Here is a 17424-nt window from a genome sequence, read left to right as displayed (position 1 = left end):
GGTATTTTGAGGGATTTACATGACTTTGGTTTGCGAGGTCGTTTGCCTCAATTTATTGCCAACTCTTTAAATGACAGACAATTCCAGGTCCGTGTGGGTTCTACCCTGTCTGATCATTACAATCAGGATCAGGGTGTTGCACAAGGCAGTATTTTATCTGTCACTCTTTTTAGCATCAAGATCAACAGTTTATCAAAAGTCTTAAACGATTCAATTGATGGATCGCTTTTCGTGGATGATTTTAATATTTCTTGCCGAGGTAAAAATATGCATACTATTGAACGGCAACGGCAGTTGTGTTTAAACAAAATAAATAAATGGTGTCTTGAAAACGGCTTCAAATTTTCGAAGTCCAAAACTAATTGTATACATTTTTGCAGAACATATAAGCCACATAAGGACCCTGAACTATCTCTAGATGGCACTCCCATCAAAGTTGTAAAGGAGGCTAAGTTCTTGGGATAAATTTTTGACTCACATTTAACGTTTCTACCACATATCAAATCCCTCAAAACTAAATGCCTGAAGGCACTTGACTTGTTGAAAGTCGTTTCAAATTCTAAATGGGGAGGGGACCAAGCTACCCTCCTGCAACTTTATCGATCACTGATCCGGTCAAAACTTGATTATGGCTCCATTGTATATGGTGGAGCCTGTAAAAGCAACCTGAAACTTTTAGATTCTGTTCACCATCAAGGTCTAAGACTTTGTCTTGGCTCCTTTCGGACTTCACCTGTTGACAGCCTGTACGTTGAGGCCGATGAGCCATCTCTTGAGCAGCGACGCATCAAATTAGTTTTACAGTTTGTAGCAAAATTATATTCCAGTGAGTCAAACCCTGCATATAACTGTGTTTTCAGTCCTCTGTGTGAGGACTTATACAATATGAAATCTTCGCTTGTACCGCCTCTTGGTTTAAGAATTAAACCATTTCTTGCTGCTGCCGGCATGTCCTGCTTGACTGTGTTGAATATTCCATCACAAGGGATAAATATTTTAATTCACGAACTTTGAAGGATCTTTTTAATTCTGTTAGCTTTCATTTAATTATTGCATTTTTAAAAGAATTAGATTTGCTAAATGAATTGTAAATAGATAAATATTTTATGCTTGGGAGTTTGAATTAGTAACTTAGAGTGTTAGTGGCTGTATCCTCGAGGGGGGTTAAAGCACTGTAAAATTATTGTCCTCCTGAGAGGGTACGTAAGACCCAAAATATTTGAAGTCAAATTTGATCTTCCATTTTGTCTTAGCCGTAGAATATGTGTCATTTTAATTTGTGGCTAATCTTGCATACAATCACCAGCAGCTGAGGGGATGATGTAAATCCAGCTAGGGACCATGCAGGTAGCAGAAGTACTGTAAGTTCCCATGGCCCCAAGTATGGTGATCTACCTTCAGTTGTTGGTGATCTATATAGCCTGTTTTTATATTGTATTGTCTGAATAGGAATATTAGTTTTAACTTTTCACGCTAGTTTTATTTCTTATTGTGATATTCTAGTTGTTGTATTGTCCTTCGTCTACAGGTTTTATCATATACATAGATTCCTTTTTTAAGAATGCTCTCGTCACGATATGGCTGCAATACTGCCGATGTGACGTTAAATGTTAACTCACTCACTCACTCACTCACTCTCTCTCTCTCTCACACACACACACACACGCACGTGCGCGCGCACACCATTTAAACATTCTGTAACATACGTCTTGAATATGATTATATTAATCTTTTAATATTTATCAATTCGTTTGAGTATTTGCTCCAATCCACACGTATTGACAACACAGCCAATCTACTGATACGTTTATGAGCTTCAATGGCATAACATTGTTAATGAGCACCAACACAAATCGTCTTGTGACAGGTGTTATTCGGAGAATGTAGAGAATTAGAGTGGTAATATGCACCCAGACGACATTAACAGACGCGTTCTTATTTAGACTCACCATACATGGAAACGGAACTGGACCAACGGAATTGGAGATTTTATGACAAGGAATAATTTATCTTATATTTATAATCTTCACGGTGATATAGAGATTCTTGCAAAAAGAATTCTAGAGCTGTGCAAAGAATTGTATTTGACGACTATGTAATGACGTGGAACAATCGGGTTAAATCTGACTTCACACAAAATGGAAGGAATAAGTTGCGTATCTGAATATCTAAATCTGAATGTTCTACTGAGGAATATCTTAAATGCCTCGTGCCACTGGAGTGCCCTTGCTAAGTTCCGGACTGGAGTGGTCCCACTTAAGATTGAGACTGGGACGCTATGAAAACACCCCACTGTGTGGAAGACGTTGTTTTAATTGCCCTGATGAGATTGAAGATGAGATCCACACCCTACTAAACTGTCCACTGTATAAGAGTGAAAGAGAGACTGCTTAATGACTGTCTGTCCTACTTTTAACATGTTATCTGACTGTGGTAAATTTCATTATATATTATCAAGTCCAATTGTGATGTTTGAAACGGCCAGAACCTGTAATATCATTCTTTTTAAAAGGATCATTTTGTATAATTAACCTTTACCTTTTCATATTGTATTGTATTGTATATATGCATTTTAATATTTATTGTAGACTTTTTTTGTTTATTTTTTTGCGTGTATAGTTTTGTGTCTCTTATACATCTAATACAAGATTGGTCGTATACAATTTCATTTTGTCAAATTTTATGTTGAAATGAATTGTATTTGTATACGAGTGAGAAGTTAAAAAACATTTCTTCCTCATGGGATAATATCACCGGAATGAGCTTGTGTTGATGATCTAGAACAAAGGCAAGACGTCTGTTTTAATGGCACAAATATATAGGTATATAGGTCAATGCAAGCCGCATACATTAATGAAGTGTGTGAGACTTGCTTAAAATACCTTTCTTATTCTCCTTTCTGTAATAACAAAATTCGGCTTCACGACCATTACGTCATGGCACAGGATCAGTTTTAACACATGTAATACAACCTGTTCAGTCAGTCAATGGGTCTCTTACATTCTTGTTTAGTTCATACCGTGGGTTACTTTTAATTACTTGAACAGTGAGAGGGGAGAAATGAAACATAGTTGTGCTTTTGTGGATAGAACTTATACATGTACATGCATTTTGAAATGCTTGCCATACTAGCAGTAAAAAGAACAGTCAATATAAATTCGTGACTCCTAGAACAAGGAGGATGCAGGTGAGTGAAGCTCTATACGGGATTGGTTCCTAGTTGGATATAGGACACTGGACACAGGTCAGTGAAAAGAAAACACACTACACATGATCAACTTTCATCTCTCCATGCACCAGAAGCAGTTGCATTGATATAAAGCACAAATGGACAATACAAAATATAGCTTATTCCTGCACTTATCACGAATAAATATGCCACATGCTTAAATTTGATTCAAAATATATTTTTCAAATCGAAATCAATATTGTGACCTTAATTGACACGGATAATTTCTAATCACCAAATCCAAAGAGACAAACCTTGATAGTAAGGTTAAACCTGCTCACGAAGTAAAGGTAGCATGATGTACTTGTTAACTGTATATTCAAATGTTTGATACTTTAACATACGACACCCACCGCCATATAGCTAGAAGGTTACTGAGGGCACCATCACACAACAAACAAATCATATGCAGCAATGTGTTTTATCAAATGTAACTGATTTTTTAAAGAGCTAGTTAACCCGACGTTCAACTGAGTCGCAAGAAATATATGTGTGCATCCTACCTTTATTGTCATATAACAGTCATACAATAGCAGTGGTAAGCTGTTTGGAGTTAAGATTTCAGTCTTTAGGCATTTTATAGCTGAGTCTATAGTTCTTGCCATAGCTATGAGATCATAGTGTCTACATATTTATGTGTATTGCTAAACGTAGCAACTGTTTGAATATATATGCCGCCCAAGTGTAAAACTGTTACACCTGTTATCTGTCAACAAGAGAGCTAGTCCTAACGTTTTCTGATGTACTGCTCACTGATGATCGCTGGCTATCTCATCAGGTGGTTGGCACTTCGGTCTGACGTGAAACGTGTGGCTGAGCTGGTCAACAAAGAAGGGTGGAACCTATCCCTCGAATATCTCAATAAAGCCTTTGATGCCGGTGGGCAGCTGAGGGAGCCGACGGTAGGATTATTTGTGAGCAAAATATTTTAATAGATCAAAGATCAGATTAAAGGTATACACACCTGGTATTTTTCATAGTGTCACTGTTATCATGAATAATAATAATATCAAGTGCATTTCTATTGCGCCAAACTCCACTCACGAGGTGAATGCCTATAGCGCTAACAAAGCAGGCATATCATAACCATTTTCTGCTGGGTGAACAGAGGCAAATTTGAACAAACTCACTTGCCTAAGGTGAGACCACATGCGTCATGTGCTTTGCTGTGGGGCAGGATAGAATTCCTAGACATTCTCAGGCGTTAAGCTTCCGGTCACCCATATCAAAGTGACGTATCCGTTACGACGTTATATGCAACATTCTGGCGTACACGTCACAAGAAATCATATTGGTATCAATAACTGACCATAATGTCAATATCTGGTGTAAACACCTACAGTAACATCCCTGACTCAATTCCTTACTGACTCGATTAGATTAGATGCTCATCTGAATGTTATCCTGGACGAGCACAATGAAACCGGTTTAAGTTCATGTGACAGCAAGAAGCCACTCGCGTGTGCATTCACGTCACTAATAATGAATTAACTTGACGTGACGTTAAAACCCCTGTTACACCTATCATGTTATGTATTATTCGTTTGTACAAATAATGACATACTATTACACGAAGTAATCTGTTGACATTTTTGCATATCTAGGTTGTTTTGCCAATTTTGAAGTCATCGACAACGAGACTTCTCAAGTTGGGTTAGGCGTGGTAGAGAAGATGCATTACCACCGGAGGATAGTCATGACGTTGGTGGGAACAGCATTATCAAAGCCTCAACGGAGAAACGTTTTAATACTTACTATTCACAATAACTTTAAACTTTTCAGACCTTTTTTTTTGAAATTCTGATGTTGAGAACAAGAAAAAAGCAGTATGATGTTTCCTCCTGCACTGAAAACTCGGATTTACATACCTCCATTAACTGATATATCCCTGAATGGTGTCGAGGAATACAATGCAGAGATACCTACAGAGAAGAGAACTACTTACTTCTACAGGTGCACCATTGCAAGAGCGGCGACTGTCTTTGTAGCCTTAGATAAAAGTTCTGGTGACGTCATCTGTTATGGTGTTCTTCAGAAAACCAATGAGGGATGGAAACTGGGACCAACGTACGCCGATAATGATGAGGTGGGATACGAACCTTTCAGAACGCTTTATTATGGAGACGACATGGTTGTGTATCCATACCCAGGGAATCACGAGGCGATTGTCTTATATAGAGAAACTGGACTTACCTATGGGCATACGTTTACTTTGCTGTACTCAAAGAACCCTCTGAAAATTCCAGTCGAAAAGGTATATTCAGTGGCTGGTGCCCCCTTTGAACCAATGAAGCTACAAGTCCAAGATCACCCTTAGGTTTTGCAGATTGAAAGTTATTGTGTGAAGGTATCCATTCGATGGGTGAGAAATGTATTTGCAGACTGCATCTATGCCCTGAATGAATGAAGTCTATTTAGGAAATAATGGTCAACAGCAGTTACATATCCAGGGGTAAGAACTGAAATCAAACACTCCACAATATGATTGCACCCGTTTTTAATTTTAGGGCGTGGTCCAAAAAACTAATATCGCCTGAATGCGCTTCTTTTCTCAAGACAATGCAGTGACATACTCCAAATCAAAAGTATCATGTCAACTTAGTTTATTTTAAACCATGCTTACTCACTCTTCCATTGTGGTCCAAAAAGAGAAACCGACGTCTATGTGGACGTGTAAATTGCACCACCTGTGCCTCCAGGATGTTGTCATCGTGGCAGTGCCAACCGCGTAAATCATAGATGTTCTGCTAACCACAGTGATCCAATCCTTCTCCATTACTGAGCTATTAGCGAAAAGTTCTTCTATGTTATGATAACAACATTCCTTCTACCCTGCACTGCAACAGTCCTAGGTAAACCCTGAAACATCCGAATACACAACGTCTGTCCAACTATGATTGGTCCAACGCTGCCGTTCTTGTCGCCAGCGACGTATATGCCGATGCGTCAGTCGTGAATCGTGAGACCAAACTGAAGATCTCATGGAGTATTCAGATGTGGGGTTGCACCGATTAGACTTTAAACTGGGTGCTACACGAACGTGATCGTCAATGAGTCATGTGTTTTAATTTAGCGACTGTGTAGAAGATGATATACATGTACTACTTTAATGCCCTGTTTATAATGATCTTTTATTAACAATGTTTCCACTAAATGTAATGATAAGTGGCCTGATGGCAATCTACAAGATGGTGATGTTAAGTTTTATCCTGGCCGGCCTTAATGTTGTACATGTAAGTGCCAAAACCTGCAAAGCCATCTAAATTTACGTAAGGATATTATATACCATAAAGTACTTTTACCTGTGCATATTATCCATTTAATGTGTTTTTTTTCAATTGTATTTTAGTAAATTTACTTTGTACATTTTCAGTCTCTCATAACACCAAAAACGAATGCCTAATTATAATACCTTTCATGTAATATAGCGAACCATCTATTTGTCTGTTGAGGGAATATCAAGTAATAGTGTTGAAGTGAAATTTGGAAATATTTCTTGTGGACATGAATGTGATCCCCGGAATAGTTCATTATTTTGTGTTTGAAATCAGATGAAAATATTTATGAGCAAGGCTTGTTGTTGTTTTAATATTTTTGACATTACAAGACATAGGCGTTTAAAAATGAACAATGGTAAGTTATTGGCATGCATGTCTCAAGGTCGTCCTGACGCAAAATTGATACTAGCTTGGACACTAACCACGATGTCAATAGCCGACTCTATAGGTCGTATGACCATATTTACAAAATTGCTTATATACCCTTATCGGTGCATTAATTTCAGATTAGAAGTAAATGTTACCAAATATAAATTTCAGATAATTATTTCATGGTTGTTTCTTTTTTCAAATATGCACATTCAATGGATGGGGCTTGAGTAACGCTGGTATGTATATAAGGTAAATTACACGAAGAAATGTATTTTATGAAAGGTGACAAAGTGAATCTGTATCTGAAGGTTACATGACCCATGAACGTGCTATCTGAGAAACCTTTCACCTTTTTCTGTTGGATTGGGCAACTCTTGCTTAATACAGGCACGTTTCAATGACACACGCGTATTTCCTTTACATGTCAGTCAGTCGATATCTTTCAACAAGTCGCTATGAACTTTTACTCCAAGGGAACATTTCGAATGATCACTAATGGAGGTGCTACCGAATGTATTCAATCCCTATGTCTCTAATCTACAGGATCTGAAATCTGCAGGCCCAGTTTGTTTAAGTCAACCCAATAAAAGCAAAATAAACTACATTGTGCCTTGTTCCACACTGTTTCCACGAAATTAATAAACGAACACTATCGGGCAAACAGAAATTTGTATTTTTAGCAAAGACTGGTTTTGTCATTCCTCTGCGCATAGCGCTGAAATACCAGAAAGTAGAACTGTTAGGTACCGGAACTTGGTGGGTGTTTGGTAACGCTGAGAGCCGTTCACCCCCGTTGTGGACCCGGGGGGATATTTGGTCCACCAACCCTTTTGCCCAGGGTTGCGGCCCTGTGTCGGTGGAGGAAGGGATCCTTGTGGTTGAGGGCAATAGGGGCCTGCAACTGTGTTCCTGTTGTTCTACACACCACTTTGGCCCTGACTTCGCCTAGACGGGTGGTCGAATGGGCCCGCCTCGACCAATCGGCTGGACATGCCAAGCCCTGTGCGTGGATTATTCATGTAGTTGCACACATTTGACTTTGTGGACCGATGACCTTTGTACAGAAATAAAGTTTGATTGATTGATTGACTTTGTATTGTTTCAATTTTGGTCTTGGCTTTTTACTCACATAACACTTTTGGATTTGAAAACTGATGTTATGAACTTTGCCTAGAGATTTATGCCCAGAAGGCGGTGGCTCATGGGCCAATCTAATGGATCGATTAATTTCTTATTAATCTTCTGCTGGAGTATACGATTTCAGTATTCTTGGTGCTGCCTGTCGGAGACCGACTGGTGTATATGTGACACTCGGTGGAGGGTGGGGAGCTGGGATCGTGAACTTTCTATTATTAACCATGGCTCAACCTCAAAAACATAAACGAGCACTACGTGAGTGTTTGAGGACAGCACCACAAACAGATATCCAAATACATGGAGTGGATTCTACTGACGGTGAACCGCCAAAACTAAATCCATTTGCGACATCCAAAGCAATTTATTGACTTGTTGATGATGTTAGCTGTTAGAAAAAATAGATGATCGTGAACTTTCTATTATTAACCATGGCTCAACCTCAAAAACATAAACGAGCACTACGTGAGTGTTTGAGGACAGCACCACAAACACATATCCAAATACATGGAGTGGATTCTACTGACGGTGAACCGCCAAAACTAAATCCATTTGCGACATCCAAAGCAATTTATTGACTTGTTGATGATGTTAGCTGTTAGAAAAAATAGATCACGGTTTCTCCTCATAGAGTGTCAAATGACAAAACAATTTGCTACCCTCATTGCCACAGAACAGCTTATCAATAATGAAGTTTCAGTTTCAGTTCTCCGCACGTCTCTGAACAATAGCAAAGGCATTTTGAGAGACAGAGATCGCTCGTTTGCCCACATCAAAATCAAGGAGTCACTCGTGTTAAACGATTCACGTTTAAGAAAAATGGAGAAACTTTAAATACCAACGCATACTTAATTTCTTTTTCACAACTCCAACACCCAGAGTACATAAAAGCTGGATATTGCAACATCGAAGTGGAACAGTATATTCCAAACCCACTTCGTTGTTACCAGTGTCAAAAGTTTGATCACGGTGTCCAATCCCGCGGGAATCGTGCAACACGCTATAGATGTGGTAAAGATGATCATGAAGGCTCTGACTGTTTGTCTTCTCCAAAATGTGTCAATTGTCTTGGAGATCACATGTCTTCGTCAAAGTCATGTCATGACTGGAAACGTGAATATGAAATTCAAAATCCAAATCCAAAAGAATGTCGGGTATCATGAGGCAAAACGTTTAATAAATGTAGCCTCCCCTCAGCCATCAGGTGTACCATATTCTGCAGTTGTTGCTTGCAAACAATATCTCCTGTTGTGAAAAAATGCCAAAAAGTAGATTACAGACAAAACGTGATCCTGTACAAACACATAGGAAGTTTCGACTTTTAGAAGACTTTTTCATTCCCATGCGCGAAATAGAAGCAGTTCGCCTCGGAAGGTGAAAAGTCTGTCCCCAGTACTACACCCTGCTATTAAATGAACAATAACTCCTTAATCCATTGGAATTGCAGAGGACTTAGGACCAATTTTAATGAAGTACAATTACTAGCACAGGACTTTAAAATATCAGCATTTAGTTGTCAACAAACGTACTTCAAACAAAATGAGAAGTTTGAGTTGCGTAAACACCATTCTTATCATTCTTTTGCACACCCTGGTGACAAAAATACTAGTGGATCTTCCATATTGGTGATACAAGGTATTATTCATAGCCCTGTTCCTCTTAAAACCACTCTTCAGGTTGTTGCTGTTTGTCTTACTTTACATATAACTTTTTGTTTTTGTTCCTTGTATATCTCTCCTTCTTCCTTTCTTCGCCAGGCTGATCTTCAAGATTTTTTTGGCCAATTACCAAACTCTTGTATCATAATGGGTGAACTCAATGGACATAACCCATTACGGGGAAGTCCTGATACTAACAATAAAGGGAAAGTTCTTGAAGCGTTTATATCTAATAATAACGTATGTACATTCAATGATGGCTCTGACATATATTTACATCCAGCAACGGGAACATGTACTTCTTTAGACCTGTCACTCACTGATTCAAACGTTTATATTGAATTTGAATGCTCAGTTCATAATGATCTTTGTGGTTGTGACCATTTTCCAACAGTACTTACAGCACTTAACCCTTCCGATGATCCGCCTGTAACAAGATGGAAAGCCATAGTTGTTCTTATTTCAAAGCCTGGCAGGGGTTATAGAGATCCATCAAATTATTGACCTATTTCCTTAACTAGCTGCGTTTGCAAAACCATGGAGCGAATGGTAAGTAATCGCTTAGCTTGGTTTTTGGAAACCAACACTCTCATCACTGATATACAACGTAGTTTGCGTAAAGACCGAAGCACAATTGACCACTTGGGTCGTTTTGAATCATTTGTTAAAAATTCTTCATTAAAAAAAAACAACATGCAGTATCAAACTTTTTGAATTTGTAAAAGCATATGGTACTACTTGGAAGCATGATATTTTTGAAGATTTACACTCTTTTGGGTTGAGAGGTCGCTTGCCTCAATTCATATCTAATTTTTTAACTGACAGACAGTTTCAGGTACGTGTGGGATCAACCCTCTCAGACTACTTTCATCAACATGAGGGTGTTCCACAAGGCAGTATTTTGTCTGTGTCTTTATTTAGTATAAAAACCAATAGTCTTGGATGATTTTAAAGTTTCTTCTACAGGCAGAAATATGCATACAATAGATTGGCAATTACAGATCTGTCTCAATATAATTGAAAAATGGTCACTTGGAAACGAATTTAAATTTTCTATAACAAAAACAAATTGTTTTTACATTTCTGCAGAAAGTATAAACCGCATAAAGTAGTAAAGGAGGCCAAGTTCTTGGGTCTTATTTTCGACTCATACTTAACTTTTCTACCCCACATTAAACCCCTTAAAGCACTTGATCTGTTAAAAATTGTTTCCAGTTCTAAGTGGGGAGGAGACCAAAGTGCCCTATTCCACCTATACAGATTTCTCATCCGTTCGAAGCTTGATTATAGCTCCATCGTGTATGGGGAAGCCTGTAAAAGCACCATCAAAATACTTGATTTTATCCACCATCAAGGTCTAAGGATTTGTCTTGGGTCATTTAGAACTTCTCCTATTGGCAGTCTTTACGTCGAGACCGCTGAGCCATTTTTTTCTGCTGGCGGCATTAAGTTAGCCAAAATATCTCCTTCCCGTCTTCTTTCGTCTCCTCCTTGGCAGCTAATTAGACCCGAAGTTGCCCTAAAACTGACGCAGTTTAAAGAAACAAGAATATAATCAATTCAAATATAAATATATATAGTACATACAAATCTTTATTTACAGATGGGTCCAAGGATGGTGGCTCAGTTGCTTGTGCCACTGTCATTGGACCCAGAACAATACCTTTCAGATTACCGGATAACAGTGCTATTTTCACAGCAGAAGCAAACGCTATATTAACGGCTCTTAAATATATTGAAAGACATCCTAGACATAAACAGTATATAACCTATTCAGACTCTCTTTCTTGCCTCCAGGCAATTAAAAACTTGTTATGTAAAGATCCACTTTTAATAGAAATTATAGAATTGTATAATGATCTTGCTACTGGCCAGTACGACATCATGTTTTGTTGGTTACCAAGCCATGTAGGCATTGCTGATAACACAATGGCTGATCTTGCAGCCAAGGCAGCACTCAACAAATCTGTGACACCACTTATTCCATACTCTGATTATAAAGCTACAATTAGATCGTATATCCGTAATCTGATGCAAAAGAAATGGGACACCCAAGTGGGCGTAAATAAATTACATGCAATAAAACCTTATATTGGGTATACCCACTTGCGTTGTCAGTCCAGATTTGAAGAGATCATTTTGCGGCGATGTCATATTGGCCATACGAGATATACTCATGAATACCTTTTGAAAAGCAAGGATCCTCCGTTCTGCATCCCTTGTGATGAAAGAATCACAGTCAAGCATGTCCTGCTTGACTGTGATGAGTATTCCATCACAAGGGATCAGTCTTTTACTTCACGAAGTATGAAGGATCTTTTCAGCAATGTTAGTCCTCCTTTAATTATTGCATTTTAAAGGAATTAGATTTGTTGAATGAATTGTAAATACATAAAATATTTTATGATTGGAAGATAAAATTAGTAACTCAAGTCGTTAGTGGCTGTACCCTCAAAGGGGGTTGAAGTACTGAAAAAACATTGTCTTTCTGAGAGGGTACTTAAGTCCCAAAACATTTGATGTAAATTAAAGTTTTCCAGGTTTTTAATCGTGGAATAGATATTCCGTTATTGTCTAAACTGCTAACAGCTGAAGGGACGATGTAAATCTAGCTAGAGTCCATGCAGGAAGCAAATGTACTGTAAGTCTCCATGGTCCTTAATATAGTGTTCTATCTTCAGTTCTTGGCAACCTATAGTTCATGTTTATATTGTATTGTCCTCTATAGATACATTGTTTTAGGTCTAATCACTAGTTTTACGCTTTACTCTGTGGTATTCCAGTTAGTTTTACTGTCCTTCGTTGACAGGTTTTTACAATGTATGTGCTATCAATTTATTTGTATTTTTATAATTAATCGTTCTCGTCACTCACTCATGGATGATTCTCAAAGTCAGTGAGAAAGGCTCTTTTTGGAGAAAATATACTGAGGGCTACAAGGGCGTGAACATATTTCAAACTGCCGGCAAGATGCAATACCAATCGGCGCTGGGCCTGCAGGCCGTTCCAACATCGTAGGAACCTTCTACAGTGATCATTACTACACTACTTTCACTTTGCATGTATGTATGTATGTATGTATGTATGTATGTATGTATGTATGTATGTATGTATGTATGTATGTATGTATGTATGTATGTATGTATGTATGTATGTATGTATGTATGTATGTATGTATGTATGTATGTATGTATGTATGTATGTATGTATGTATGTATGTATGTATGTATGTATGTATGTATGTATGTATGTATGTATGTATGTATGTATGTATGTATGTATGTATGTATGTTTATCTCTATGACGCTAGTAAAGCGGGGTATCGTGAAAACGTGGACACCCAAACTTACATTTTTCCATGTTTCAGTTTCAATTTTGACTTCAGAATCGAATCTGAACATCTCGACATTTAGTTGACCACGTTACATTCTTGTACACATAGACAAACACCTTATACGTCCGCCTCAATCACTACAATTACATTTGACATTTTAAATAAATAAACCACACTTACATGTTTACACAATGCCGTGATTATTTTATTGTCCAATTCAAGGCGTCATAGATAAGTGACGTTTTGGCGTCAGTCATGGTGATATCTGCCCCACTTATCACCTTCATGTTGACTGTGTAGAGACCTGGTGGCCCAGCACCAAACACGGGAAGAAGAGACTCCCTCCACTCAACATCCACCTTGGCTAAAACAACCTCTCTGTCGAGGTCGATGAAGGAGAGTCTCCCCCTCCCCACATCCAGCACAACGCCATACTGGAGGGTGGCCTGTGTGCCGAGTGTGTTAGATATTGTGTTACTGTAACACTTCCCCACCTCCCCCTGCTGCCACACCCTGGTACAGAGAACCCCCGGTGTGTGCCACATCTCCCTACAATGACACACCAGGAGAGGCACTGTCAACAAACATACATCTCACTGTCCACCTGGCTTTCCTCCACCACACCCACCTCCAGGACAAGCCACCACCCTCTACTCACCACACCCACCCTAGAGTGTGTCTCCCAGTACTATGGGGTGTGTGGGGCAGGGGTGACAGTAGAGGGGATGGAGGAAGGGGGATGGAGATGGAGGCACATGTACCCAGATATTTCCGCAACCTGCCGCTGTGTCTGTGTTGTCTGGCGGGCTGTGAGTTGACCAGCTGACCGTCTGTAGTTACGTGGCACATGTCTGTGTTGGCTCGAGCAGCGTCCAGTTGTAGTTGAGGACCTGGAAATATACATTTTGTTTACAATTTAATGCATTTCCCGACTTTAGACAACAAATTAGACATTTTATTGTCAACCTCGTTTCAGTGAAACACCGCACTGAATATCGGCTGCCATTTTCGTCTGTGTGAATTGTGTTAGAATTCTGATATAAATAGACATTTTAACGCTGTGAAAATATTTGTGTCGGTAATCTAAATGTTGGCTATAAACTCCATTGAATACTAAGCTTGCAGTTTCAACGTTTACTCCGGCTTAGAAACACAAAATTGTATAATCTGCTTAATATATTTGATCGTATTCATTATTTAGGCATGTTAACTTACTATGCATATATGCTCTTTAAGTATAGTCTCCAAGGGGGAATATTTTACAGGTTACTTTTTCATGCATCAGAGTATATATTGACATATGATTCTTTTAACGTTATATAGTGACCACCTTAGTAAGGAAAGTTACCTACGGCCCTGAATTGATTATGAATTTCAACTCCCTAGGGACCATACCAGTCTTGCAGTTATTAGGTGCACCAAGTCATTGCGGTTTTCACATCCATATGAGGTACCCATTTACAGCTGGGTGAATTGGGACACAGAGTCACAGTACTTTGTACAAATGTACTGCCGTTGCTGTACCCGCAAGTAGATGTTTTCACGTTTTCATGTGGCCACCACCTGGTCACTTACTGACGTATCGGTGGGTTCTTTTAAGTGCACATGTTTGTGTACTGTACACTAAGGGTGGTGACAACACTGAAAGAGTCTGCAAACAAGGTTGTTACAGCCGGTCACAAGTGGACTCCTTCCTGACACCTCAAGCTCTCTGGATCTTTATCCTTGGAGATTGTACCCCACGTACCCTCACACCCATTACTTCCTGACACATCAAGCTCTCTGTACCTTTATCCTTGGACATGGTATACCTCGCACCCTCCAACCCCATACCTCCTGACACCTCAAGCTCCTCTGGATCTTTAACCTTGGAGATGGTACACCTTGCACCCTCAAACCCCAGGAGCCCATGCTTTAATGAGTCTAAATCCAATGCCTTACCATGCAATCAGAAGATGGAAAACATTCACGCATTATAACCATTCCCATGTCTTTGATAAGAAAATGTCTGAGACTAAAATTGGGCTCCCAATGGATTTCAGTGATATTATCTGAAAGCGCTCAGTGTGAAAGTATTTCAGCAGCGTCCTGTACAACATCCCAGTGGTTGCACGTTAGGGCAGAGTCAGTAACATATCCTGTTTGAGAAGCGCGCACATCAGTAGTGTAAGGTCAACAACTACTAGACTGATTTGACTCACATAGTAATGTCAACGTGGTCCTTGTTTCTGTTTGCAGACTGTAGGTGTTACTCCCCGCATCTGTAAATATTTCAGGATTAAAGAACAAAACCATCACTACTTACAGACATGAACAAATAAAGAGCAAGTTCGATTTTCAGGACTTGGGGGTTCTCCATCTTAGCATACCATTTCCACGACTCATCTGGATCCGTCTAACACTGAAGATTTACACAAAATGTGACTGCTGTCGGGTAATGATAATATGAAGGATCCTTGTCCATTATGTGTACACATATCGCACTACCAGGATAACATATTGTACAAAACCCGAATGTTGATTACCAAGCTATGTATTTTCTAATATCGTTAAGTTGTGAAGATTCGTTAATATTTTTATTCAAATCTTAAGGATGTTTGGGAATGTGTTTCTGATATATATCAGAATAACTATGTATCCATTCTGATAACATAGCAGGAGGAAAAAAGATGTAAACAGTAGTGTTTTTAATTTTGTTATTTTCTATTTTATAAATGTTTTCAAGGTAATGAAAAACAACCCTACCAAACTGTGGCAGTGGCGTTGAAACGTTGACAGCTTCCGGGGACTTCACCTTGAAATGAGATAAAATAATTCAATGTCGCGATCTTAGATTCACATTGGCATGTTTCAGCTCTAATATACGAGCTCAGTTTACAGACAAGGTGAACATTATAATATGTACATCGTGAAATGTTGATGTTAGTTACATAATAAGCGACGTATATACGCTTGCCTACAGATTAAGAAGTACTTACCTGCCTGCGTACGTTCTTCGTGTCAATTAAATGGAACTCGGCGGTCTGTGTACCTTTGTCTGTAAGATAAGCTACAGCTGTTCACTATTCAAGCCTTTTATGTCATGATAACCAGCTAATGCTTCTTCAACTGATTTAAATGTTTCACTGAATTATTGTTATTGGAAATGTCTAAAAACAGCGTCGATAAGCCATTTTACGGGGGCTTTATATAAAAAATATATATATAAAAAAAGGTTTCAAACTTTTCACTATTGATAAAGTTCTATCAGTATTACTGTAAACATTAAGACGTATTCATAAAGTAAGAAGTAAGCACATGTAAGTGTGTGCTTATCAGATGGTGAAACATGTCCATTGACAGATCTGAAGGCAGAGATGTCGGATTTCAATTTATCCAGCCCCCTCGTGTTGAATTTGGCTGCAGGTGTCCTGTGCCTCTCTGGTGGAAGTGATACGAGGTGCGTCTTCGTTGTGTCTTGTATTGAACTCTCCAGTGTGAGAAAGTCCAAGTTTGAAGATATCTGAGAACGGTCTTGATATAGTCTGAGATCCACTTGCATCGTGCACTCTCGCCTTCAGAGGTAACTTTTTCGGTGTGCAGATTTGACAGTTCCTGCTTCGTCTGATTCTCAAGCTCGATGATCAGTTCCTTCTCTCTTTGGTCGAGTTGTGTCCTCAGAGAATGGAAAGTGTGGTGGATGGCCTCCTTCAGAGCGCTGCTTGCATTCTCTGTGTCATTTATATCTTTGTTGATACTCTCATGTCTCACATACATCGTATAGACAGGGCAGTAGGAAGGGAGCTGGACTTTTCAAGGTAAACTGCTGTTGGCAGATAGAACTTTTGGGGAAGGCGTCCATTCTGAAACGGAAAATGTCACTGTCTCTATTCCACTAAGAATAGTGCAGTCTACAACATAGCTTCAATTCAATAATAGGAAGGGATTATCAAGAATGGTACACTGACTCCTCGAAATACCTGCTCTCTAATTCCGCTTCAACAGAAAAAGAAAAAATGCATTAAAACAAAGCCAATCCCATTGCATCACATTATAACGATTGACCACTATTTGTGACTACTTCCAAAAACAACACTGAATTAGAAAAAAAATATCTCAGACAATATGTTACTCTTTGAATACAGATATTAAGAGGGCATACATCAGGGAGAGAAATTGGTCATGGGTCGGGTCTAGATAAGAGGGAGGGTGGGTAATTGCAGGGTGTGCAGGTAATGGGAACGGTGACAGAAAGAAGGGTGTAACAGGAGAGGGAAATACAGAGAAGAAGGACGTTTATGTAGTAAGAGAGGTGGATACAGGTAGGAGTGACAGGTGTGTAGTGAGAGGAGAGGTGGATACAGGAAGAAGTGGCAGGTGTGTAGTTGAAGGAGAGGTATAAAAAGGTAGGAGTGACAGGTATGCAGTGGGAGGAGAGGT

The 17424-nt window shown here is 39.1% G+C and overlaps 1 protein-coding gene across 1 annotated transcript; it reads right to left on the bottom strand.

Moving 5' to 3' along the window:
* Positions 1 to 13184: 13184 nt before the first annotated feature.
* LOC137282424 (uncharacterized) lies at positions 13185 to 16844 on the bottom strand. Its single transcript, XM_067814170.1, has 5 exons — positions 16303 to 16844; positions 15984 to 16042; positions 15751 to 15799; positions 15207 to 15266; positions 13185 to 13895 (listed from the first exon to the last, which is right to left on the bottom strand). The coding sequence occupies exons 1-5, from the start codon at positions 16544 to 16546 to the stop codon at positions 13660 to 13662; spliced, it is 648 nt and encodes a 215-aa protein (XP_067670271.1). The 5' UTR covers positions 16547 to 16844; the 3' UTR covers positions 13185 to 13659.
* Positions 16845 to 17424: the final 580 nt, after the last annotated feature.

This window comes from Haliotis asinina, chromosome 4 (genome assembly GCF_037392515.1).
Source record: "Haliotis asinina isolate JCU_RB_2024 chromosome 4, JCU_Hal_asi_v2, whole genome shotgun sequence".
NCBI lineage: Eukaryota > Metazoa > Mollusca > Gastropoda > Lepetellida > Haliotidae > Haliotis > Haliotis asinina.
Note: the sequence above shows the minus strand (reverse complement) of the source record. Positions and strands in the feature narration are given on the sequence as shown.